The following is a 27,503-nucleotide window of genomic DNA, read 5'->3' as shown; positions in this document are numbered from 1 at the left end:
TGGCATGTTTTACATGGATGATTGTGTATTTCCTTTTCATGTGTTATGGAAGGATTGTATTGATTCATTTTTCTAGAAAATGTGTATGCGCTTACAGAAAAGGAGTTCTTTACTCGTGAGGGGCATTCCCCAAGGTTTGTTGACTCGTGGATTTGTCTGCTCTCTCCCTGATCAAATGCAGGATTGCAAAACATTCTTTGATAACTTGTTCTCATTACAATCATAATAGTATATATATAGAAACTTGTTTCTAGAATCTGTGGTTTTGTCCGTATATACTCAAGAAGATAGCCAATTATCTTGGGGCAAGAGTTTAATTCTACTTTCATATTAGACTTGTGTCTATGCTAACTCATACATTTCCATAGTTTTTCTAAAGATGGGCGGGCGCGGCAACGCGCGCTTTCATGATCTAGTATCCTATACGAAATAATCATATAGCAATCTTCTAGTGCAAATCCTATAGGAAAAAAATATGAGGTCATAACTCATATAAAATTCATTTGGCACAATCAAAAAGAACTCATCTTCATATAAGATTCAACTAGGCATGACATACTAATCTTATGATTTTCCTATCCTATAGATCAAAGGAGCCTTGACTGGTGTTGGCAACCACATGATGCAAGGTACGGGTTGGTCTCCCGTGGACATGCAAGCAAGAGGTTGTTCAGCCCTTGTGCCTAGCACCCACGGGATGATTCTAGTGCACTTGATTTCACTGTCGACTTCAACACGCCGCGTGATCCTTCATGTCATGTCTTGGAGCATCTGGCATATTAGCTTTCACTACATCCGCTACTTTCCTTCCATCACTTTGATGGCACGAATCCAGGCCTCTGGCGGGAGAAGTGCCTAGAGAGTTCTTCATGAAATTCATCATACAACGCCCTTTTGGACTCCTCCTGCCAAGGAGTGATTTGGAGGCATAGATAGCATCAAGTGGTTGGTGATTGTCTTGAGTTCATAGATGATGTTGAAGCATACTTTGGTGTTGGGGATCTTCCACCATCAACAATTCTTGGTGCTATCCATGGAACTATTTACTGGATCAACATGTTAACAATATAGAATTGTCGAAATGATGTTGTTTTTAACGGTGCCGCTCCTTCTCAACTTTTTGCAGGCTATCCGTCGAACTATTTACTGGATCAACATGTGGTCCTACCTTCTGCCCGAGGATCAACGGGCACATATGGATACTGGGTGCAATTATTTTATGGCGGTCGTTCAAGCTATCTTCAACCAGGGTGGTTGGCGGCATTTTAATAGAATACAAGATACACAGGCAGATTTTGTATTCCCTGTTTCGATAGTTGATTCATGTTGCAACTTTAGTGGATCCATAATCTTTTTGCACGGATATCTGGATGTTTGTTTTGCTTTATTAAATGATGCAATAAAAGGTTGTGTGCATCTTTTGGATGCAGAGGTCGGGGTTTTACCCCCATTTCGGTAAAAAAAAACAATTCTTGTTGCTCCGTATCCAAGTGTTGATGTTCATGCTACTAGGGACATCTCACTAGAAGTGATGGACTTAACTGTAGCGTCGACGGAGCTAACACTCTCTCATCTTGTTGAACGCAGAAAAAAATTGCACAATCGCAGGTGGCATTGGACAGATTGAGGGATGCAACTCATGTCCACTACATTGGTTGGACCCTCGTTCGCTCTCTCTGTCAACGGTTACGCCTCCCCCCCCCCCTCCCGATCCAATAGTGGTGGCATCTATGCGAAGGGATGCAGATGCACAGATTCCAAGCTATGCAGATCTTCCACCAAAGTTGATATGCATCCTCCACAGTGTCACTATGCAGACTGACCCTGACATTTGATGAAGTTTATGCTCAAATAACCCTTGAACCGGTTAGCAAAGTGAAACAGTGCGACAAAGATATATTGCCAGCATCAAAGTTTGCGCTGAAATAAAACATGCCACGGACAAGTTATACTAGCTCTCATGGATTATCCTTTTAAGAAGATTTTCCCCCATCTTGACTTTTCATTGCAACCTCCTGTTCAGGAACTTCAGGTTCGAGATTTGCATGATCCTATTCGGACATTGAGTCATATATTTAGAGGCCATCCTAAAAGGCATCTCCTCAATACTGGCTGGGGCGTTTCAACAAAAAAAAGCTACTAGTTGGGGCCTAATTGAGTAACACTAAAATTGAACTACCTAGGAGCCACTACAGCGACTTGACATCTAGAACCATCGGATCAGCTAAGGACATGTACAACAGCATCTAGTCAGCCGTCTGTTGCATGTACCACTTAGGATATTTAATGACGTGAGGGAGAGAGAATGCAGAACGATAGAGTCTGTCTGTTAAGTTACAGACGGTCTAATTCCATGTTAATCGCTGATTAGCGACGACACCCCTACCATTGTACCGGCAGTATCACATATCGTGGGACGAAATTGATGCAGAACCGCTCCCTCTACAGACACATGAAAAGACTGCCTCAATGTATAAACTGTCTACAATACTGTCTGCAGATGATCTGGCGAATGGCTACCGACGGAAGCTGTCTGAACCGTTGTACATGCCCTAATCCAATGTTCCAAATCACTCCCAGCAACTCCGAACAGTCGCTAAATGTTTTTAGGTTGTTCTGTCCCGTTCAGTCGCATTAAGTGGGCCAGCCAACCGTTTTTGGGCTGCTACTCCACGAAACGAGTTAGCACATTTCTGCTTAATTGGGCTGTGAAGCGCTTATATGGGCCTTGGTCAGCCCTTGCTTTTGCGTGCAGTCCGAAATAAACGAAACATCCTCATCGTTGTCCTCCTTATCTCTGTCCTGGCTATCGCATTGTTCCCCCTCCATCTGCCCCTTGGCTGATTGATGCTTGGTTCCGCAATCGATTCGCGCTGGCGAAGAACAAGCGAGCCAAGTCGATAAATAAACAATGTATGCCTTCTACCTTCCGATCTCCCTCGATTTTCCAATTTCCATCGATTAAGAAGAGGCCACCCTAATACTTTTCTTCTCCGGCGACGACGTCTTCTTCTCTGCGATGGCGCGCGGCATCGCAGTGCTGATGGCACAAAGACAGTGGAGTGGGTCCTTTGAAGCGGGCTTAGCCTTCTTCGATTCGGCTATGAACCCGGCCCACCATCCGAACCCGGCCCACCATCCGAGGAACATCCTGTTCCATTCGTGCAGTCTCCATGGATGTGCGATCTGAAACCGCCGCCGGTGGCGTAATCATGGTGGTAAAATTTTGGCTCTCTCCCTCCTCTAATTATGGTGATTAGTCTCAGTGTAATTGTGAGTTTTCTTCTGTCCATCATTCATAGTATACACAATATGTGCAGCGACCAATCGTTTTTCTTTACCCCTTCGTCTAGCCATCGGCCTCTTCAAACTTTATCATAGTGATAGATGAGGTAGTGGTCTGGTTTTGCTGCATCTTCCGAAAACCTTGAAAACAATGGGTTACGGTGAGAAGAATCCCAACAAAAGGCTCCAGTAATTGCATTTGTCCATGGCGCACATCATGTTAGCAGCATTTGTTTTGGAAGAACCATATACGAAATCATGTCTTCTATTCATGTAGGTATTTTCTATTTTTGTGTCTTGTGCATGATAATATTAGTATATAGTACTAAAACTATGCTATCTTCTGAAGTTTACAGAGACATGATCAAAGCCAAATGGCATCTATTCTGAAGCCAAATCTCCACAAGATATTATTATCTTCCGGTACACTTTATACGCTTGCATCCTTTAATCCCTTAGAACTGAAGGTTTATTTCTTTTGCTTGAGATATTTTTCTCTCTACATGGTATGTTTTATTTTCATCGTTTTGTCTGAACCAAATAACTTAACTTTCATCATTTGTTATGCAGCAAAGTTACACTAGGCATCTACACCTCTGCCTCCTTTCAGCACCGGTTGGTTTGTATAATCGCCCTTGCCTGATTCCACTTTTCATATAATCGTGCCTCACTTTTAATGAATATGTCCTGGCACCAATGTATTGCCTAGAAAGTGTGCTCCTCTTGCATCTGTAATCAAAGGATCACGAAGTGACTAATTTCACATTCAGATGTTATTTGAAAGTGTGATCCTCTTGCATCATGATATCCAAGCATATAACTGAGTGATTTTAACAATTTAGATACCATATTTTGCTGTCAAACAGATACCCTCTGCTGATCCTTCTTTCCTGTTTTGCGATACCCATTGGTATTTCTTTGGTACGAATGTCCAGTCTGCTTTGGGTAGGCTGGAATTAAAAACAATATTTATATTTTAAAATATAAGTACCCAATTGTTAGTTATGTGCGCATGAAGTACATGTTTTTATGGCTGGGTGTTTACATTGGATTTTCCCTATACAAGAATTGAGCACTATTTTGACATTTGATTATTTAGTGTTTCCCTTCATCTATCGCAGAATAAAAATAAGAAACTGCATATTTATTTGAATATTTCTAATCCATAATACACTGCATCAAGATTCTTTGCAAGATGAGTATTGTGAAGATGAGACCATACAACTGCACTACTTCGCATAGGAAAATAATTTTGATGTGCTGGACAGTGAGATATCAAATCATATCAGTTCAACATTGGTTTGCTATTTTTTGTGATAAAAGGACAATATTTTATCTTATGATAATTAAGTTCCTAACCTGAGCAAAGCAGCAAAAAACAGATTTTGTTATCTTACCTAATCATACAATGCTATATATGTTATACACTAATGCTCAGTTACTTAATTATCTTGATTGTACTTTAAGAGGTCAAAGCTAGCAAAACGTGGGTATGTACATATTTGTGTAAAGAACCTTCTAAGTAGTCATGCACCATTTGATGCGGAGATTGGGCTCATGTCTGATTTAGTACATGTTTTAGCTTGATTGAAAGCTAATTTCCAACCCTAAAAATTCAGGTGAAAATTTTGGTGTCAATCAATTACATAGAAACGGATTCAGTAATGTACTAACTTACTAGATATAGTTTGCAGAGTACTTGTGTTCACAAGTTGCTCTGATACTACAAGAGGAAGTGAACATGTGTGCAGGAAGCCTAAATAATTCTTTCATGTGGTGGTGGAACATACTCTGAACAAAAAAAAGAGCGAGTTAACATATGTGTGGCACAGCTATGTGCAAGATATAATTTTTCCATTGCATCTAACATTTACTTAATTTGTCCATTGATGCGTAGACATAACGATATGAACATTCATAGAAATAAATTCATTTTTAGATTTTTGTAAAAACAAAACAATCACTGCTTGTACTATATACATCTATTTTTATTTGATTAGCGGCACTCTTTGATGCATCATATCTTCAGGTTGTATGAGGATGAAGATGAACCTGATGTGCGGCTTTTCTTAAACCAGAGGCGTATAAAGGAAGCTGGCCGACTTGCTCAAATGCATTGTTGATAGGCCGGGATATCAGCTGTGTTATGGTCGACCACTCGCTGAGAAAGGCAAGTTTTATTATTCTATTAATATCTTTGTCATGTATAAATATATGAAATAATACTAGCATTTATGCGAGTGCATCAGTTCTAGCTTTAAACACATTTGTCTAATCACCTATAGTAAGATTTTGTAATTAATTAGAACCAGTCAAAATTTATGAAGCAATGTTTTTCTTGGCCAAATTTTATCAAATATTTCTATTTAATTTACTCACATAGCTTTTCTCGGCCTTTTCTGGATAACGGGTGCAACTTATCCTACGAAATAGGCTTGATGTCTCGACAGGCTGCTATTCACGTAGACCACCTGTCAAAGATTTTTCCGTTACTAACTAATATTCACCTCTTTTGGTACCATTTCTACTTAGTTTACTCATAACTTTTTTTTGGCCTTTTCCGGCTAACGGATACGACTTATCCCACGAAGTAGGCTTGATGTCCTGATAGGCCGCTATTCACGTAAACCTGCCAAAGAATTTTCTGTTACTAACAAATATATGTTTGTGTAAATAACAAAATACATATTTCTTCATGAAGATTTAATTTTCAGATTATATGCAGTTGTTTAAATTCATATTATTCTATAGTCACAATTGACGGGCGCAGCAATGCGCGCTATCATCATCTAGTTATCACTGAAAAGAGGCTTCCTGCTGGTGATTCAGTTTTATTGATCAGGGATACAAAAAAGCAACGTAGGATCATAGATTATGAGACCTCTGAAATGGTTTATCCTTTTAAGAGGATAGTACCATGGCTTAATGAGGAGATTTGCAAGAAAGATGTGAATATTCAGGACAGAATGCCTGGTGTAAACTTGGTTCAGTCACTTTATTCTCCGTACATGCAGCAGAGCTTGTCACTCGTTGGCCCAGTAATGAGCCAGAGTTGCTAAACTCATTAGCCTGCAAACATTTGCATACATGGAGGAAACCAAGCAAAGTTGAGTGCTGCATGTAAATCTGCAAAAACATGCATAATATTGGCTTCCAGTGCCGTACTTCTTTTTGTCTCCTTGCTTCCTGTATATTGGTACACAGCAAGGAAGGCTATGGATACTGCAGCACGATACTATTCGTCCTTGCAGTTTGATGATCCACCTCAATATTATTGTTGCCTAGAAAATTTACGAGATTATATTGGCAAGCAATGTTACACACAATGTCTTGGCAGATGGCCCTAGCAGTATATGGTTACAAAGCATCAAGATTTCAGTTCAGCTTTACGTTCACTTCTCAAATATTGACTGCTGGTTCAGATTCTCTGGTTGGCTGAACTATTGTTGTTCGCCAGCTATGTGATCACAACTTGAGCTTGACTGAAAAACCACAACTGCACATGACAAGTTATCATTCCCCGGTTCAAACTATGCTACCGAGGCAAAGCAACGACTTCAGTCTAGGACCAAACGCTTTTGTGAAGCACAAGGGCCTAGGGGTGACCTGCAGGTTAAGAACAGCTTACAGTTCTAACTCTTCACCAGTGCTCTCTATTGGTAGAGCTCCAGGTACCACGATTTATTACAAGAAAACGGTGTACAACTATTCTGAGACATGGTTCTCTACTTGGCTCGTTCAAGATGGTTGCTATCCACAAGTTATGGAACCTTTCAGTAGCTTCTCACATAGCCCTTGGTAACCTGAACATTCCCAGAATTTGCACATACATATAATGGTTCTGTCCATTACCAGTTCATTATAAATTTGTCATGGAAACTGCTACATCAGATTAAAATTACATACTTGGAGGAAGGTTACAATCGAGTCTCTGAAAAGAATAGGTTATTTCCGCGTAGGCTTAGTAGTCGGGACAGATCCTACCAATCATGTTATCCGAGAAGCTCTACTAAAGGTTGATGCGGTGTGTTGTCGGTTGACGCGGTGTTGCAGTACCTACACCTATGGGCTGTGGTGACTGCGGCAAGGGATATGATTGCAGGAGAGGGATCGGATATGTTCTGGTGGAAGTGGACTGGCGATGGCGCCTTCTCGTCCCAATCATCGAAGAAAAGGGCTTCAGCCCCAGTTCCATTTCTGAAACTATCGGACTTACAATATTCAGCGTCTTTCCACGACCAAGAGATCTCAACACAGAACAGTTTGCAACCACATACTAGCTATTGTCAACCACTAAACTAGACCATAAAACCTAGGAGACATCACCGAACTAGACATAAGCTGGAGAAAAACTAAGGCCTAGGCATCACCATGAAACCTTCCCTGTCTCCCACCAGCATCAGCATGTTTGCCTTCAACGTCCTCATCAGGTCCGGAGCTTTGATCTTCCAGGGCTCATCATCTTCCCGGAGCTGATTCTGCATCTCCACATCAACTTTTAGCTCTTTTCCTAGGGATCAGCTAGGCTCAAGCCACAATAGCAGCGGTGGAGCACCAGCTATGCCTCCATCTTTCCCACTACTATTCTTGGACAATGGGCGAAAGCCCGATCCAGCAATATTGCGTGAGTGAAGAAGGGAAATGTCGCTTGTAAAGCTCTTTCGTCGAGTGTGGGATCATGAAACGACTCGATGAAGAAGCCCTGGCTAACTCCATGCCAGTAACCGTGGTAAGACCGGGGGGGGGGGGCAAGTGTTCTTCGGAATGACTGGCACGTAAGCAGTGAATCTGGTTGAACCTTCCGGCCGCCCAACGACCTATAACGCTAGTCACTACTCCCACTGGGGCTAGGAAGTAAGCCCCACAACCTATCAATACCTATTCGCTAGATTTTTTTCTCTACCGGAACCAGATTGACACGAGGATTTTCAATCCTCTACTTAACTGAGCAATCCAAACTTTTCCTTGTGCGTCATTCTAGTAGAGTATTTGTATCTATGTCAATTAAAGGAGAGCCTACTCTTTCTTCAAAGAATGTAGCATACCTAAGAAATGATTCATCTACCGAGTCAAATTCGTTGTGAAATAAGAAAATTAAATGCATGGATAGCTTCTGAGTGTATGAAGCTCTTTTCGACAACACATACATACCAACCCAAGGGGTTTGATTGAAGCATAGATCATTCCTAATTAGCCAAATGTTCATCATTATTTCAGCATTTATCATATTATGTATCATATTCTTTTTATTATCATTCCACATGCCAAATATACTATCAATAGTTGAAGAATTAGAGCTAATACTCAACATTCTCCCAATGTTAGACCAGGTGCATCATGCAACACGTTCAAAGAATAGATGATTGCATGTTTCAAGTTTTTGCAAAACACTCAGGTGTCTCTTAGCAAGATTATCCCTAGTAAGGACTATGTTATAAGACACAAACCGAAGAAAGAAATGAATTTTGGTTGGAACTTTCAATCTCCAAACAGAATGTATATTAACAAGCATGTATATTAACACGCAGGATCCCTCTGAAATTAATGACAACATACATGGATCTCACACTGTATATTCCATTAGGTTCCCACATCCATATAAGGGCATCATTTTCTTCAACAAGTTGAAGAGTCTGAGCAATATGAATTATTTTGAACAATTGAAGCATAAGCCTATGATCAAAACACATCCTAAAGGTAACCTTGCAATGTTCACCATCCAATAGGTCAATAATAGTACAATTTTGTTCATTGACCCAGAAATAAACTTCCCAATAATTAATGACGAAGCTACATGTCCCAAACCAATGATCCTCCCAAAATTTAATCTTCCTTCCATCTCCCACTTTCCGTTGGTACACCCCATTTTCGCAGCTTTAGTCACCCAAAGTACACCTTGCGAAAGGGAGAGGCACCCACGACAGAGCAAGAGAAGAGATTAGGGTTATTTACATTAATCTATTTCCATAGTTTATTGTCACACACATTATATATCTTAACCCAAGAACCAAGTAGACAAAGATTTATTTTAGATAAATTCGGGATACCAAGATGCCCCAAATCCTTTTTCTCGCACAATAGACCCCAATTAGCTAAGTGGTATTTAAAATGCCCTTCATAGTCACCCCAAAGGCAATGAGCCATTTGAGAGTTAATCAGGGAAATACCCCACTTTGGAAATCTAATGGCACTAAGCAAATGGAAAGGAGTACTAGACATGACACTTCTAACCAGCTCTACATCTCCATCCAATAGTTTTTTTTAGAATCTTTGCAATAATAGCTTGTAGATCTTCCTTCCTCGGTTTATTATATGTAAAGGCACCCCCAGATATTTTAGGGAAAAATGGCCCAGTTTACAACCCATAGTTTGGGCAACCATTTGTGCTTCCCCTTCCTAAATATTGATTGGAAACAGGTCACACTTATGGAAATTGATATGCATACATACATTTGTGCAAAACAAGATATAATCCATTTCACATTAATAGCATCCCTAATCTCATGTTTCAGTAAAATCAGCACAAGTATGTTATTGTGCTCATCAGTAACCAGATCGCGATTATGCCAGAAGTCCTCTTCTAGATTAATATCTAGTCTATCTTCACCAGAAATACTTTTATACACCCACGCATGGGTGTGAGTGTTTCCATCACCATTCATTTATTTCTCAAGATTCGTGCCCAAAGAATAAAGATGTGTAGTAATCAACAGTAATTTTGAGCATACCTTTGATGTCCTTAACCAGTCCATGTTCACCTTGCAAGCCAGCTATCTCATTCTTCCTCCTTCTATGATCTACAAGAATGAAAAAAAAAGTATTACGATCGCCTTTTAATATATTTGTCTCTCTAGACCTCTATATAGCTTTTTTTTTTGCAGATAGCTCAGAAATGTTCTTCTTCTACCTCTTCTACTCTTCATTGTCAAGGTCCTCAGTGTCGGAAATCACCACCACACGACATTCTTTTGGCCTCGAGAACCTCCTCCTTAGCGGCCAATGGTCTCGCCGACAACTCGTGAGGCGGCGATGGCTTGGCCCTCAACGAAGGAGGCACAATGGCGGAAGCCTCATCATCTGTCACCGTCTCCACCACTTTGTCTCACACTCGACATGGATCTTGGAGCAATAGTGAAAATTTTATTGCAGGAATTTTCCTACAATTTCTTTGGCTTTCCTGTGCAATAAAGCGATTTATAGATCTAAAATCCTATAGTATTTCTAATCCTACCGGATTGGATAAGACATGTCATTATCCAGGGCTTTTCCTATTCATGTATTATGAAATTCCTCTGAATCAAACGACCCCATGGTTTATTTCTTTTTTTTTTTTGAGAATAAGCTACGACTTTATTCGAATACCGCCATAGTCATAAGCCAACAAGTTCATACAGTACATGGGTGGTACTCCAACCCAGGTGTTACAGATATTATTCTCGCAGCCAAATTTAGCTAGACAATGAGCTACTCCATTCGCTGATCGTCGCACATGTCGAACTTGTGTCACTGAATGAACTCAGCAGCACCTTGATTTCCTGAACCAACGGTCCATGTAGTGATCTATCCAACTCCTTGCCCCGCAGCTTGGACACCGCACTTAGACAATCCGTCTCCAGCACCAGCTTATTGATCCCTTGATCCAATGCTAACCGGGTGGCTTCCTTGCGGGCCAGGAGCTCCGCCCTTCAGGATCCGGCACGCGGGGAAAAAAGAGCCCGCCACGAACTCGCCATGGTGGTCGCGTAGAACCGCTCCACCGCCACTCCGCCCGGACACCTGTAGAAAAGCTCCGTCTGCATTTACTTTGTGCCACCCATCGGGAGGCGCGAGCCGCTGCTCGGCCTCCTGGTTACTCTTGCTCGCCGGAGGAGAAGTGTTCGCGATCTGCCACTCGTCAACTAGAAAGACGAGTCTTCCGAGCGAGTAATCATAGGATCTTCAATCAGCTCCGCATCTCTAGCATCATTTCTTGCAAGCCACATCTGGTATAGCGTCATTAGCCCCAAAGCTAATTCCCTGTCATTTGTCTTTCCCATCCATTCCAACATCCAGCTTGCTAAATCTTTTTGCTCATAGACACGATCAGGTGGTGCATCAAGAGGCAATGATGTCAGCTCCCGCATGCATTCCCATGTTCTGGCTGTATACGGACACCTCCAAAAGCGATGAATCATTGTCTCGTCCCTAAAACAGACCACACATCTGATACCCATTTTTATTTTGCGTCTTGCAAGTTCATGACCAACAGTCAAGCCATTTTTCACCAGGCGCCAAGCATGAACCTTCACTTTGTTGGGAACATCTGCTGCCCAAAGCGCTAGCCAACCCCGGTGATCATCACATGAGGCCGAAGACGAGCTCGCTCGCCCCGCTCTTAGAGAGTTTAACTGCATCTTTAGATGGTAAGCCAACTTAACAGTGAAGTTCCCATTTTTGGTGTAGTTCCAAGCGATAAAATCATCTGTTCCAGCTCGTCCTACGGGAATCTTCGCAATATCGTCGACATCTACATCATAGAAGCAATTCTGTAACTTGTCCATATCCCAACCATTGCCATCCGGTAATAATAATTCATGCACCATTTCAACCTCAACATCTGGTTTATGGCCCAAAGGTTTTTGAGCACTCGCTCTTGGGATCCAGTTGTCCTTCCATATTGACACCTTTGAGCCATCTCCGATTCTCCAAATCAAACCCGCCTTGAGCAGCTCCCTCCCATGCATCATGCTCTTCCAAGTGAAGGAAGCATTCTTCGGACACCCTGCACTCAAAAAATTCCCATTTGGGAAGTAGCGAGCTTTAAGTACTCTAGCACATAGAGAATCCGGTTTGGTCACCATCCTCCAGGCTTGCTTAGCCAGTAGTGCTTGATTAAAATCCGGATAACTTCTGAAACCCATACCACCATTCCTTTTTGTTGCACACATCTTGTCCCAACTAATCCAGTGCACTTTCCTCTTTCCATCAGCTGCACCCCACCAGAAGCCAGAGGAGATGGACGTCAGCTGTTGGCACATAGATTTCGTAAGTTGGAAACACCCCATTGTGTAGGTTGGTACTGCCTGTAAGACTGACTTAACCAAAGTTTCCTTCCCTGCCTTGGACAGCCCTTGACCCTTCCACCCTTTAACCTTCCCCCATGACCTCTCTGGAAGATTTTTAAAAGCCTCATTCTTTGCTCGCCCTACCACTGTTGGAAGGCCAAGATATTTCTCCGAGAGCGCCTCGTAGGGAACCCCAATCATATTCTTCAATGAGCTCCGCACTTCTTCACGGCAACCTTTCCCAAAGAAAATAGAAGACTTATGATAGTTGACCTTCTGCCCAGAACTGTCCTCATATCTCTGTAGAACACTCCTCACCGCCGTCATACCCTCCCTGCTAGCCTCCATAAACACCACACTGTCATCAGCAAACAGTAGGTGTGTGATAGTAGGACCATTGTTTCCGGATTTAACCCCTGTAATCTGGTTATCCCTCTGAGCCTGCTTAAGAAGAGCAGAGAAACCTTCTACACAAAACAGAAATAGATACGGAGACAGCGGGTCCCCTTGTCGCAAGCCTCTGGATGGAACAAACATATCTGAAGTGCATCCATTAAGTTTGACAGAGAATCTGACTGATTGAACACACCTCATGATCATGTCAACCCACCTCTGTGAAAACCCCATCCTCTTCATCATTTGCTCCAAAAAACACCATTCAACCCGATCGTAGGCCTTCATCATATCAAGTTTGACAGCACATAGAGGGTTTTTCCTTTTCCTCTTTCTGATTGCATGAACACACTCGTATGCAATCAAGACATTGTCAGTGATAAGTCGGCCTGGCACAAAGGCACTTTGTTCCTCGGAAATAAGAATCGGAAGAATCTTCTTTAACCGATTTGCCAGGACTTTAGCCGCTACCTTGTAGAGAACGTTGCATAGACTTATCGGGCGAAACTGAGAGAGCAGCTCCGGTGAGCTCACCTTGGGGATCAGAACCAATACTGTATCATTGAAATCATCTGGACAAGGCTTCCCTTCCAAGAAATCCCGAACAGCGCGGCAAACAATTTTTTTTAAAACCGGCCAGTGCCTTTGGTAGAACAGCGCTGGGAGCCCATCTGGGCCTGGCGCTTTCGTTGGCCCCGTAGCAAATAATGCCTGCTCAATCTCCGTATCAGAAAATGTCGCCGTCAGCCCGCTGTTCATCTCCGCTGAAACAAACCCCTCGATCAAATTAGGAATTGCATCGCTATTACTGGATCCTTCCGAGGAGTACAGCGTATTATAAAAGGCCAGTGCCATTTCCCGCATACCATCGTTGGTCGAGCATACCGTGCCATCTCCCCTTCGCAAAGACCGAACAGTGTTCTTCCTACGTCTGTGGGACGCTCTATTCTGAAAAAACTTTGTATTTCGATCCCCATATTTCAGCCAGTCCTGCCTGGATCTTTGTATATACATTATCTCCTCTCTTTCGTAAATGTCATGCAATTTCATCTCAATGTCCTTAACCTCTGGAGATGAACCAGCCTCCCTCGCTGTCGAGCGGGCTGCATCCAGCAAGGTCCTCAGCTTCTTAATCTCTGCCTTGACCGACCCAAATGATTCATAGCTCCACTTTTGCATGTCCCTGGATACACTATGGAGTCGTTTTCAGACACCATTAATTCCCTCCTCCCCTGCATCACTTCTATTCCACGCATCCCTTACCATTTGCTTATAATCATCATGTTTAGTCCACATCTCCTCATATCTGAACCCTCTGTCAACCGATCTAGGTGGTCTGCTGGGTTCTTCAAGAACTTTGATAAGCAAAGCCATATGGTCAGACTCCTCCGTGACAATATGCTCGACAAAAGTATGGGAAACATCTCAAGAAACGGCGCTGTCGCCGTTGCTCGATCCAATCTGACCTGAACATTCTCCTCTCCTTCTCTCCTGTTACTCCATGTGAAGTCATATCCTTTGTATCCCAAATCTGTAAGTTCACAGTCTTCCAAGCATGTTCGAAAAGTCGCCATTTGAGCTTCACTTCGGACATTTCCTCCCAGCTGCGCTTCTTGTCGCAATATCTCATTAAAGTCACCAGCACACAACCATGGTAGATCATCTTGAACTTTTAAATATCTCAACGCCTCCCACGTTCTCGATCTCGACGCCGTACATGGCTCACCATAGATTCCTGTGAATCTCCAGGTTTTGCCCGCAAAAGAAATCTTGGCGTCGATGTAGTACTGACACCACGGCCTCGCTGACACCTCCACATCGTCTCTCCACCACAGAGCTAAACCCCCACTTCTTCCAACGCAATCCACTGCTACACCGAATTTGAAGCCTAGGCTCCACTTCAGCTTATCCATGTCTCTTTGTCTCGCAGAGGAAAACCACCGCTGGGTTGTAGGACCTGCATAAGTCCCTTAATTCGCCTACCGCCGCGTCCAACCCCAAACCGCGGCAGTTAAGGCTCAAGCAATTCATTGTTCCTGGCGGCCCCGCTGAGCAGGGTCCGCCGATGGGACTTCTAATCTGTCAAACACAGACTGAGCAGGCTCTTCCATCCTATCAAACACAGACTGTACCTTTTGCCTCTTGCCAGCTGAGTCTGAGCCCTCCTCACCAAGAACTTGCACTGCGACCGGCAGCCAGACTTGCTTGGTACTCCTCTTTCTGTTTGTGCCCAGTGGCAACTGAGACTGATTAGCCGGGTGGACTCTATCTGTGTTCGCTGACGACGCACAAACGTACCCCCTTTCCTCCCCTGACCTTCATCATATGCCGGACCCTTGTTCTTTTCCACACTCATGCCCGTCGCCCTGTGGCCTTTCTCTGGGCTCGTTACATCCCGCATACCTCTCCTATGCTGGTTCTCGCCAGTGCGAGAAGAGCTAGAGTAGGCGTACTCGTTATTAAGATTGCGCCTCGCGGGGTTGTCCCGAATTGAGGCACCACCATGGAACCGGTTCTCTGATCCCGCCGACCTACTGCTGAAGCTGTTAGATGACACTGCCGGTCGAGATACATCAACTGGTTTTTTGTTCCTGCGTGGTGATGCTCGCAGCCATTCCCCCCACTGTTTCTCCTCTTCATCTTCACCAAGACATTTGTTTTCAGGATGAACCACACAGCCACACGAGAAACAGAAATGTGGGACTTTTTCATATTTGAGATCGAACCAGGTCCCTTCTACATCCTCATCAGAGTCTCTGATATTAACGCCACGGAGAAGTGGCTGATCAACCCTGACCTCCACTCGGATACGAAGATCTTCGCCCCAGGCTATCCCATCAGCATCTACTTCAACAGAGATGTACTTGCCAATCCATCTTCCTATCAGTTCTCCATACACCCTATTCATCTTGTCCATTGGCAGGTCCAGAACCCTAACCCAAATATCCATAGTATCAAACACCATATCCGACGGCCTCACCGCACCGTCATACTTCTTCAGAAGCACAGCATTGAAATCGAATTGCCATGGCCCATTGTTCATCACGTGCTTCCAATCCCCTTCCGAGGTAAATCGCACAACGAGGAAAATTTTATTGCAGGAATTTTCCTACAATTTCTTTGGCTTTCTTGTGCAATAAAGCGATTTATAGATCTAAAATCCTATAGTATTTCTAATCCTACCGGATTGGATAAGACATGTCATTATCCAGGGCTTTTCCTATTCATGTATTATGAAATTCCTCTGAATCAAACGACCCCATGGTTTATTTCAAAATGCCGGAAACGATAAGTGCCCATATAAAGCATGAGTAGGATTTACACACTGAGAACTCTATTTGAGTGCACATTTTAATGTGCCTACATTGTCTACATATCCCTGTTCAAAAAAAAAATTGTCTACATATCTACGAGGCACTACTGGAATCGGCATAGCAACTCGGTAAGCGTCCATGTCAGGCGCTGCCGATCTTCACGTCCGGGTTGCGCACCGTCTTGAGCCACATCCCGGCGAGCACCCTGGACGACAGGCTCCATACCACGTCGGGCCGCTGCTGCTGCTGCTGCTGCCTCGCCTTCGCTGCCTGAGACGACGGCGGCGTCTGCACCCTCTTGCCGGCACGACCCGGACCGTGCGCTACCGTCCACTGCATCGCCGTCAGCTTCTGCCGCTCCGCGCGCCAGCTCGCGCTCCCGCCGACACCCGACGAGCTCCTCGTCTGCACTCCACCGACGTGCAGGCTCCTCACTTTGAATCTCCCGCCGCTGATCCCGGCCGCGCCCAGCATCCTCGCTGACTGCACGACGGCGACCATCGGCGCGCCCACTGCCTCGTAGCGCCGGGAAGGGTCGCGCAGCTGGATGGCAGCCACCAGCGTGACGCGGCCGTCCGAGACGCCGCGGGTATCGGACCACTCCTCGCACGGCACGAGCGCGTCGAACACGTCCACGTCCCCCGCAGCTGGTGCTACCTCGAACGGCGGCTCCTCGTCGGCCATGTCGGCCTGGATCATTAGCGCGTCCAACGCCATGGCCTCTAGCTTCTGAAGGGAGAATGCGAGCACCTCCTCCAACGTCTCCGGGTCGCTCCCGGCGCTCCAGATGCCGGTGGCGACGCGCTCCCTTCGGCCCTCGGACACTGCTGCGGCGAACTTCCGTACGAGCTGCACGGACCGCGCTGCGCTCGAGCTCGCGCCGCCCTCGGTTCGCCGTCCGCCGATGACGGCCTCCGCAATGCCCTCGAAACCCACCTGCTCGGGCGTCTTTCCGGTAAGGCTTTCCATTCCCCCAAGCGACACCAACTTATCCCGGACCTCGTTAGGGCCGCCCGCGGCCGCCATCTTCTGCAGCACGTCGAACCCAGTGGCGGCCATGGCGCTCGGCAGCACGAAGGGCCTGGACAGCTGCATGGCGAGCATCGGGGGAACGTCTCTGCTTGCAAGAGGCACGTTGAACGGGTTCATGGACAGCAAGAACCCGCCGTCGCGCGTCTGCACCGCCGGGCCAAGGCTCTGTCCCAAGTCTGGCACCACCGGCGGAGTCGTCGCCGCCGCCTCTCTTGATCTCGGCGTCATGGGCTGCTTCAGCTTCCTGTACTTATCGTCGTCCACGGCCTCGAGCTTCCTGAGGAACTCAACGGTGACCATTTCCTCGTCAGCATCGAGGCTTGGCTGCTGACCCGCTCCCCTGGGCGACTTCTTCCCGCCGCTTGCCATGAGCGCCTCGACGGCCTCGATCTGGTCGGCGATGGAGTCGAGCTCCCGCAGCACGTCGCGCTGGGCCTGGAAGTGGACGACCTCCTTGACCGACTCGACACCCTTGTCAACCACCTCGTACTCCGGGATGGAGGCGTAGTCACCGTCGCCGGTGCCGCTGGCGGTGGAGAGCTCGTCGTCGTCGGCACGCTTTTCGACGTTGAGCCTGTCGAGCAGCTGCCTGTAGGCTCTCATGGAATGCGAGATGGACGCGTCGGACGCGGAAAGCTTGGGCGTGCTGCTCGAGATGCTGAAGGAGTTCTTGCTGTGCGCCCTGGCGCGAGAGGGCGACACGGACACGTCCCTCGACGACGACGGCCCCGCGGCGGCCTGCGTGTAGAGCCGGAGCCCCGCGTCCTCCATGAGCTGGAACCCGAGCCGGAGCAGGAGCTCGCCGCCAGCGGCCTTTCCCGCGAGGCCGTACGCCCTGTCGAACCAGCGGACGCGGCGCCCCTCGTTGCTCCTCTGGAGGGAGTCGCGCACGAGCTCGCTGACGTCGACGTCGTAGGTCCCCAGCCGGATCTCCGGCGCCTCGACGGGGACGACGGACACCACGAACCGGCGCGGCTCGAGCTTGAGCGGCTTCCCGGTGCCCGGCCCGCCGGTGAAGAAGAGGTTGCACTTGACGAAGAGCGTCTCGTCGAACTCCGCGGAGCCGTCGCGGGACACGCGGGCCGGCATCGTCTGCATCGCGCCGTCCCTGGTCTCGGCCTTGCGGACGGCGACGGCGAGGCGGAGGCCGTCCATGGAGGCCGGCACGCCGCGGACGGACGCCACCTCGACGGAGAAGAGGCACCCGGCCCGGCGCTTCCCGATGTGGGCCAGCGCGCGCACGGGCTTCCAGCTGCGCCACGCCGGCGAGGGCTCCTTGGCCCTGCCGCCTCTCGGCTCGGGCGTTGGCTCCCGGCTCCGCGAGTCCGCCGACGCCGTGTCCTCGTCGGCGTGCGGGTGCGGAGGATGCCTCGAGAGCGGGCCGAGCCAGGAGGAGAGCGAGAGGCGGCGCGACGAGCGCGCACGCCGGCCCTCCCGTCCCGCCCCGTCCACGATGCGCGGGCCGTCGTCGCCGGACCGCGCGATGGCGAGCGACGCCGTGCGGCGGTGGATGGCGTTGGGGCGGTCGAGGTAGTCGCTGATCCCGACGCCGCTGCCGCTTACTCCGGCCATGTGGGCGCACCTCGCACGTTCCTTGCTCTAGCTTACTGGCTGGCTGGCTAGCTAGCTCGCCGCCCTGCTCGACCGGCCGCCTATCCACAGTTCCACTTCCACGCACGCTTGGCCAAAGCTTTTCTTGATCGGAGCTGGACCAGGAGGTCGTGGTGCGGATCGCGAAAGATATAGCTTTCGATCCGCTCCGATTCTGCCGTCGTGTACCTCGTTGGCGCCAAGGGAAGTTGAATCATCCGGGCCAAGCTAGCTAACTACCATTACCGTCGGCCAAAGCGCGCGCAACGTCGTCGGCCGGACGTCGGTTGGTTCCATCCACGGCTGAGGAGGCTGGAGCGTGGATAGACGACCCGTGGCCACGGGAACTGGTTATGGACTCGCTGCGATCACGGGTCAGCTGATTGTGATCCGGCGTTAATGCGGCGGGAAACACACGCATCGTTTTTACTCCGATGCGAGCCACTGGAGCCGTGTCCACGAGCTCTCGCTGTCTCGCGCGCGGTCCCGTACAAGTTGGAGCGTTCCGATTCGCACGGGTACTTTACCCGGTTGGGATTGTGTATGTGACGCCGGGATGGTGCACGTTCGTATGTCTGGTTCTGGGTACGATGGGAACGTTCCGATTCGTTTGGCAGGTCCTTTCAAGCAGCAGTTCCTGGTGGGTACCTTGTCCATTACTGAGTGTGTACTGCGGCCAGGGTTTGGACTATGGAGTACGTGTGCACGCATTTAGATTGAGTATCTTCAATTACTCAATTAGTCGTCGAAACCAGGACCCCCACAACCCCAGTTGTCCTCTTTGAGGCGGCGGTGACCGAACACCCCCCCCCCCGGTTCCGACCCTCTCCAGCGCATGTCGAACGATGACGTGTTCTCCATGTTGGGGGCATCGTTATTGGATAGGGTGTTGGAAGGTCAGACGGTGGAGCGGCGTGGCATTGAACGCATCAACGACAACAAGTCTCAGATGCATGGTGCGGTGAGCTTTTGACGACGGATGTGGTGATGGATGCGTATGGCGATGGCTCTGTCTAGAGCTATGGTGGGGTGGTTCACGGAAGAAGCCGAGTTTTGTAGCATTTGCATACAGCGCATGCCAAGGGTCTGTTGGACCAGTGCGATGATTTTATATGATGTTCGTATGTGTGAGACCAAGGTATAAAACCTTGATTATGTGTGCCCACCTTCATGAAGCGTTTAGGCAATGCAACCGTTGTCGCCAAGAAAATAGCTTCGGAGGATCAATGTGTTATCTCGTGAGGCTTGTGTGGATAATTAAAAAGAAGGTTGTGTGCATTATTTTGATGCATAGCCCAAGTAAAACCTCTATTCAACTGAAAAAGTTTAGTAATCGATTCTTTGGTCTCGAGCGCTCTTGGGGAAATTCCATTCCTCCATTCATCCAAAACCAAACTGACCAAGTCCAGTACACATCTCTACATGTTTGTTGGTCACTTGAAAGTGCGTACCTTGTTTTTGTCTTAGTCAAATTGCACTAAGCAAGTGTGATAGTCAGCACAGTACACCTGTTTTAGATAATGTGTGTACGTGTAAAATAGGTATATGGCTCTGATCATGGTCACCCCCGTCGTCAAAATTTTAAATGTTGCGAGCCGCAATGGCTTCGGATTGATTGATATGGTATCTTGTAAGGCTTCTACATTAACAAAAAATCTATTGCATCGTTTTGATGCATACAACGGGGTAGAACCTTCATTTGGGTGTGTGTGGGGAGGGGGGAGGGGGGTATCGAGCGTTCATCGGGAAATTTGATGCCTCCATACATGGAAAACCAAACTGACCAAGTCTAGTACACATCTCTACACGTTTGTTGTTGGTTACTTGAAAGAGTCTACCCTGTTTTTATCTTGTCAAACTTGCAATCTTTTGCGGCAAGCAAGTGTGGTAGTCAGCCCATCGGATAAGGATTGTCGCTAAAGAAAAGATTGAAGATCTTTAGTCGTTGACTATTGGTTCTTGAGAGTTCGTTCGTCACGGTGGCAGACGCACGAGATTTGAATAGGCGTTCGCAGTGCTTGTTCAAGGGAATTGGCCGTCCGTACCGTACCGTACGTGGCACCGAGATCTTGTTACGCGCGCGGAAAGAAAGCGCCGTTGTTTCTCTCCTCCTTGGCGCGCGCGTACGTGCGTGTAGCTGGCATTTGCCGCGAGGAGCTAGCTACTGGCGGATTTTACACACGCGCGCTTGTCGCCGGCAGATGCGGCGGTTCAGTCCACGTTCGTGTATCGAGTATCGAACAACCTGCGTCCGGGTATCACACCATGACAGGATGATCATGGGAACGTGCCGATCCTGATTGACTTTTGTGAACTGTGCACCGGTGGTAGATCGTATTTTCTGATCGCTTGCACGTCGTCGTTTCGAGGTGGTGCCGTGGTGGTGGGTCTGTTGAGCAGCTCAACTTTGAGTATCTGAAAACACGGAAGTTGTGGCCTGTGTTACTACCGTACGGTGTGTGCACGGCAGATGCGATAGGGGATATATTGGTCGATGCATCTTCTTCGCTTGCCCGAGTCCGGAGAACGTGACGGCCTGCCTTTTTAATACGGGAACAAGTCGACGCCGCTGATCCTTGAACAAAAAAAAAAGTCAGCTTTTGACTTTTTATAAAAGAAAATATTAATATCGTGAAGATACCAATTTTATCTAGCTTATACAACAACGCCATATTGTAGTGAAAGTACGGATATATACAACTAAAACGACGAAGAAGGTAAAAAAACAAAAAACATCCGTCGAGACTTCTAGTCCTTACAATAGTGGCGTAAGTTCTCCAAAAGTGATATCTTCAAGAAAAAAAACAGTGCACAAGCATCGTTGTCGCTCGATCATAGATCTTAAGTTTTCACCCTGAACCAAGTCTCCGCTCTCAAAACACTGCCTTCAACAAGACCATTGTCAGGCACAACCAGTTAAGATCGGAACTTGGATTTTCGCCCTGAAAGTTAGGACATTGAACTTCTTCTAGGTTGACTCCCCACTCGCATGCCGCTGCTATGAATTCCAAAACACCAAGCAAGTTCACCATCGACGCAAAGCCTCGAACGTCAGCTTCAATGTCATTCTTCGCCACTGACTTCACCATGAAGCCAAAAAGACGTGCCCCGTGATGGCTGATGACCCAGAAGTATAGGGGTGTATCGTAGTACTTTCGATAAATAAGAGTGTCGAACCCAACGAGGAGCAGAAGGTGTTGACGAGCAGTTTTGATCGAGAATTCACTGTAAACACTAGCGAACAGGTTTGCAGAGGTATTTGATATTGCAGATAAATAAAGTACGAGTAAATAAAATGCAGTAGTAATAATTGCAGCGAGTGGCCCATCCTTTTTAGAGCAAAGGACAAGTCGGTTATTTTACTTATGATGAACAAACGTTCCTGAGGACACACGAGAATCACGTCAAGTGTTTTTTGCTTCACATAGATGAATAATAGTCAATGGTTTAGTAAGTGTTGTGTGGGTGAACCTATGCTAATGAACTGCTCCATACTTGGACTAATACATACTTGTGATTATACTTCTTGCGAAAGAAGTCCTTATAACCCCCTAAGTATCACCTTTGGAACGCTAACCCCTTTAACTATTAACTAGGGCGCATAACCCCCCTAACTATAAAATACCGGTCAAATCACCCCCTGGCCGGGTGATAGCTGTTTTAGCTGAGATAGATAGCGGTTTTGTGCCACAGCCAGCGGGAGAAGCCACTCTCCATCGAGCCCGTCGCCCTCTCTCCCGCTGCGCCAGATCTTGCTGCCATCCCTGATCGGGACTCAAAGAGGTTGCATCTGCCGCTGTCCCCGATCGTCCTCGATTTGGACTCAGGAGCTCCTCCCCAATTCATCCCCAATGGGAGAGGAATCACAGAGGTTGCCGGCTCATCGGATGCATGCGCGCGGACGGCCGCGGCGTCACCATGAAGCGAACGAGACGACGGAGTCGACCCCGCGCCGTGCCGCGAGCTCGGAAGACACTGCGCTGTGAGTGCCCACCGCAGGGAAGTGCACCGCCACGGAGAAGTAGCCTGACTCGGCCGATGTCGTCCCGGCCGGCGAGATGAACGACGCCATGGAGAAGCAGCCGCCTCCGGCCGGCAGCTGCTCGTGGCCGCCAGCCGGCCACACACCACCAGCGAGATGCCCACCGATGCGGCGTAGGGGAAGGAGAATCCGGCGGCGGAGACGTCATGGCCGTGGAAGGACGATGACGACGGCGGGAGCCCGTCGGTCTCCACCTTAAGGCCCTAAAACTCGCCAGCAGCTGCACCTCAGGGTCCTGCAATGGCGGATGGCGGCTTCTGGTGGCACGTGTGCACGCCCTGGTGCGTGACGTCGAACACGACGAGGTCGGCGTCGGAGCGTTGTATCTGCTTTGTTGCATTATCGGCCTCATCGACGAGAGAGTGAGCGGAGCAACGGGGAGAGGAAGGAATCAGAGCGGCGGCTCGGTGCGACCAGAGAGATTCAAGCGGACCAGGTACCACCTAGCATAATACCACTGTCCACGTGGACAAATACAGCTTTCAAAACAGCCATCACCCAGCCAGGGGGGTAATTTAACCGGTATCTGATAGTTAGGGGGTTATGTGCCCTAGTTAATAGTTAGGGGGGTTAGCGTCCCAAAGGTGATACTTAAGGGGGTTATGTGGACTTCTTTCTACTTCTTGCAAACATCAGCAACTACAAGAAAGTAATTAAGATAAACCTAACCACAACCTTAAACTTTGAGATCCTACACTCCCTCGTGCACCGGTTTCCTAACGGGGGTTTGGGTTTCTGTCGATCCCGCAACCCCACAATTAGTAGCCAAATACACAATGCATTCCCCTAGGCCCATAAAGGTGAAGTATCATGTAGTCGACGTTCACATGATACCACTAGAAGAATAGCACCACAACTTAAATATCAAATCATTGCATATTACTCAACACAGTTCCACTACTAACATCATGATTTCTCCCATGTCCTCAAGAACTAAACGAACTACTCGTGAGACATCATATGGATCATGATCAGAGGTGATATGATGATGAATAACAATCTGGACATAAACTTAATTCAATGGTTTCACTCAATAGCATCAACTACAAGGAGTAATCAACACCGGGAAAGTTTCCCCTATGAACTAGACAAGTATTGAACCCAAGATGTTACAGTGGGATGGCATGGAGGCAGCGGTGATGATGGTGATGGTGGTGGAGATGATGGTGATGATGATCCCGATGAAGTCCAGCTCGATGGTGGTGACGATGGCGACGATCTCCCCTCTCCGGGAAGGAATTTCCCCGGCATATTTCAGCCTGCCGGAGAGTTTTTCTCCCTCTCTGGTTTTCCGCCCCGTAGCGGTGGCGGAATATTTCTCTCATCGTACCCCCGATCTTAGGTTTCCCGAGGGGTTGATATACGCGAGGGGGCGTCATTAGAGGTGGGCTAGGGCGGCCACACCATGCCTAGGCGCGGACTGAGGTGGGCCCGCTCCTAGGGGTGGTTTGGAGCCCCCTGGCCCATCTCGGCCTCCCCTTCTAGCTTCCTCCGTCATTTGGAAAAATATGATTTTCTATATCTTTGTTGGGGATTGTTGGTCTTTAGAAATATGGTGCCTTGATAGTCCTTTTTCCAGCAGATTCCTGGCTCTGGTGGTTAATTCTCCAATAATCATCAAACATGCAAAAATAGATGGAATGGCATAAGTATTACCTCTAAATATGAAATATATCAATGAATAACAGTAAATTATGATATAAAATAGTGATGCAAATTGGACGTATCAACTCCCCCCCCAGCTTAGATCTCGCTTGTCCCCAAGCGAAACTGGACTTGGTAAACCATACCACGGGTTTATGGAGTGAAGTGTCGATAAACAAAATACGTACAAGAAGCATCATAATTACCAATACACAAGTCATTATAGACAGTAACTTATTCTTATATAATTCAACTTGCAATGAGTAAGGAATCACTAAATAGAGGTGCATAGAGGAAATCATAATTGATGATGGCAAACTCTTGTTCTTGGTCAGAGAACCATTAACAAATGGTACACCTCTTTCTTGCAGAGTCTTTATATTAGACCTTATTGCAGAAACCACATGCTCAATCATTTCAATCTCTTTTCAATCATAGATAGCTTCCAGAGTTATATTCATTGAGATAAAAGTATTATGCTACACAAGGAAGAATAAAAGAGAGTATTGAATGGATCAACATATATAAATGGTTGGATCACAACAACTCAAATGTTGGCTTGAGATAGAGGGAAACAAGTTTACTAACTCAAAAAGAAAGGCCCTACGCAAAGGGAAGCAAAATTACTCATGTGCTAGAGCTTTTGTTTTAAATGTAATCGGAGTGTTGAAAATATATTTTTTGAGAGGTGTGCATGTCTGTGTCAACGGTAGTGATAATTAATATGACTCATGATATAAGTTGCGTTTCTCATGCCCATATACCATTAGCGCCCACAACCTTGTCTTACTTTAATGATTACCAAAGATCTTCATCATATGCATATAGTTTCAACCAAGTATCGCAAAGGGGTGCCTCCATGCCGCCTGTACAAAGGTCCAAGGAGATAAATCGCATTTGATTTCTCGATTTTGATAAATCTCAACTTTAGACATCCATACCAAGACAACATGGAAAACAGATGGTTGGACTCCTCAGATTAATGATTTAAGCATTCAACGGTAATATTATCTCGATTGAGATTTGAGGATTTAATTGTCAACTTCCACCATGTGAACATGGATTCGGTTGGCGGCCCTTTGCTCTTCTCTAACAAATATGCATGCTCCAATCTAAACATGGTAACCCCAATTATTTCACACAAGATAGACATTCATAGCATGGTAAAACATGATATTCAACAAAAAGAGATAAGTTGATGGTGTTCCCAGACAACATGGTTATCGCACACCAAGCAACTTATAAGTTACATAATCCTTATCACAATAGTCTTGTTAGGCTAATTTCCCATGAGCTAAGAACAAAACACAAAACGGGTAGTAATGTTCGAAGGTTTAAAGGTAACACACAAGCAATTCACTTTGAAATGGCGGCGAAATACCACATTTAGGTAGGTATGGTGGACACAAATGACATGAGTTTTTGGTTCATGGTTTGGGTGCACGAGAAGCATTCCCTCTCAGTACATGTCTTTGGCTAGCAAGGTAGGGTAGCAAGCATAAGAGTTGAGCAAAACAAATAAATATACATGTGATAGAAAACAATCATGCAATCTTCCTTGGGAGTACAAGCGATTTAATCTTAAGAATATGAAGCTTATGAGCCAACAAGAAAGAAAGATAATGGAATAATATATCTACATGTATTTCTCTCTTTTCTACTTAAGCCTCAAAGTAATGTTGCTACTGACCAATGCTAAGTTTGCCAAGACCAACTAGAATTACTTAATGCTCCCAAAGTGATACCAATACTAACCAACAAGATTAATCATATGATAGAAATTGCAGACTAAAATAAGATGTGCAGAAAGTAAATGATAAAAGTTCTCATTAATATTTCATAAAGGCAACTCACACCAAGGGATACATATATAATCAACTAAAGGAGAGATACTTCCACACTGCAAACTATCATATATGATAACTGATACGTCTCCGACGTATCGATAATTTATTATGTTCTATGCCATATTATTGATGATACCTACATGTTTTATGCACACTTTATGTCATATTCGTGCATTTTCTGGAACTAACCTATTAACAAGATGCCGAAGTGCCGGTTCTCGTTTTCTGCTGTTTTTGGTTTCGAAATCCTAGTAACGAAATATTCTCGGAATTGGACGAAACGAAGACCCGGGGGCCTATTTCGCCACGAACCTTCCGGAAGACCGAAGAGCATACGAAGTGGGGCCACGAGGTGGCGACACCACATGGCGGCGCGGCCAAGGGGGCCCGCGCCGCCCGTGGTGTGGGCCCCTCGTCGGGCCCCGACTCTGCCCTTCCGCCTACTTAAAGCCTCCGTCGCGAAACCCACGATGCGAAAAACCACGATACGGAAAACCTTGCGAGACGCCGCCGCCGCCGATCCCATCTCGGGGGATTCCGGAGATCTCCTCCGGCACCCTGCCGGAGAGGGGATTCATCTCCCGGAGGACTCTACACCGCCATGGTCGCCTCCGGAGTGATGAGTGAGTAGTTCACCCCTGGACTATGGGTCCATAGCAGTAGCTAGATGGTTGTCTTATCCTCATTATGCTTCATTGTTGGATCTTGTGAGCTGCCTAACATGATCAAGATCATCTATCTCGTAATACTCTATGTTGTGTTTGTCGGGATCCGATGGATAGAGAATACCATGTTATGTTAATTATCAAGTTATTACATATGTGTTGTTTATGATCTTGCATGCTCTCCAGTTACTAGTAGAGGCTGCGGCCAAGTTTTTGCTTTTAACTCCAAGAGGGAGTATTTATGCTCGATAGTGGGTTCATGCCCGCATTGACACACAGGACGATGTGAGAAAGTTCTAAGGTTGTGTTGTCTTGTTGCCACTAGGGATAAAACATTGGCGCTATGTCCGAGGATGTAGTTGTTGATTACATTACGCACCATACTTAATGCAATTGTCCGTTGCTTTGCAACTTAATGCTTGGAGGGGTTCGGACGATAACCTCGAAGGTGGACTTTTTAGGCATAGATGCGGTTGGATGGCGGTCTATGTACTTTGTCGTAATGCCCAATTAAATCTCACTATACTTATCATGCCATGTATGTGCATTGTTATGCCCTCTCTATTTGTCAATTGCCCGACTCGTAATTTGTTCACCCAACATGCTTTTATCTTATGGGAGAGACACCTCTAGTGAACTGTGGACCC

General features: G+C 46.6%; 1 protein-coding gene across 1 annotated transcript; it reads right to left on the bottom strand.

Moving 5' to 3' along the window:
- Positions 1–15,967: 15,967 nt before the first annotated feature.
- On the bottom strand, positions 15,968–18,691 carry LOC124646434 (protein PLASTID MOVEMENT IMPAIRED 1-like). Its single transcript, XM_047186545.1, has one exon. It carries the CDS (start codon positions 18,638–18,640, stop codon positions 16,178–16,180), a length of 2,463 nt encoding a protein of 820 aa, XP_047042501.1. The 5' UTR covers positions 18,641–18,691; the 3' UTR covers positions 15,968–16,177.
- Between the last annotated feature and the right edge of the window lie 8,812 nt (positions 18,692–27,503).

This window comes from Lolium rigidum, chromosome 4, assembly GCF_022539505.1.
Source record: "Lolium rigidum isolate FL_2022 chromosome 4, APGP_CSIRO_Lrig_0.1, whole genome shotgun sequence".
Classification (NCBI taxonomy): domain Eukaryota; kingdom Viridiplantae; phylum Streptophyta; class Magnoliopsida; order Poales; family Poaceae; genus Lolium; species Lolium rigidum.
The sequence above is the reverse complement of the archived record's forward strand: the minus strand, read 5'-3'. Positions and strand labels throughout refer to the sequence as shown.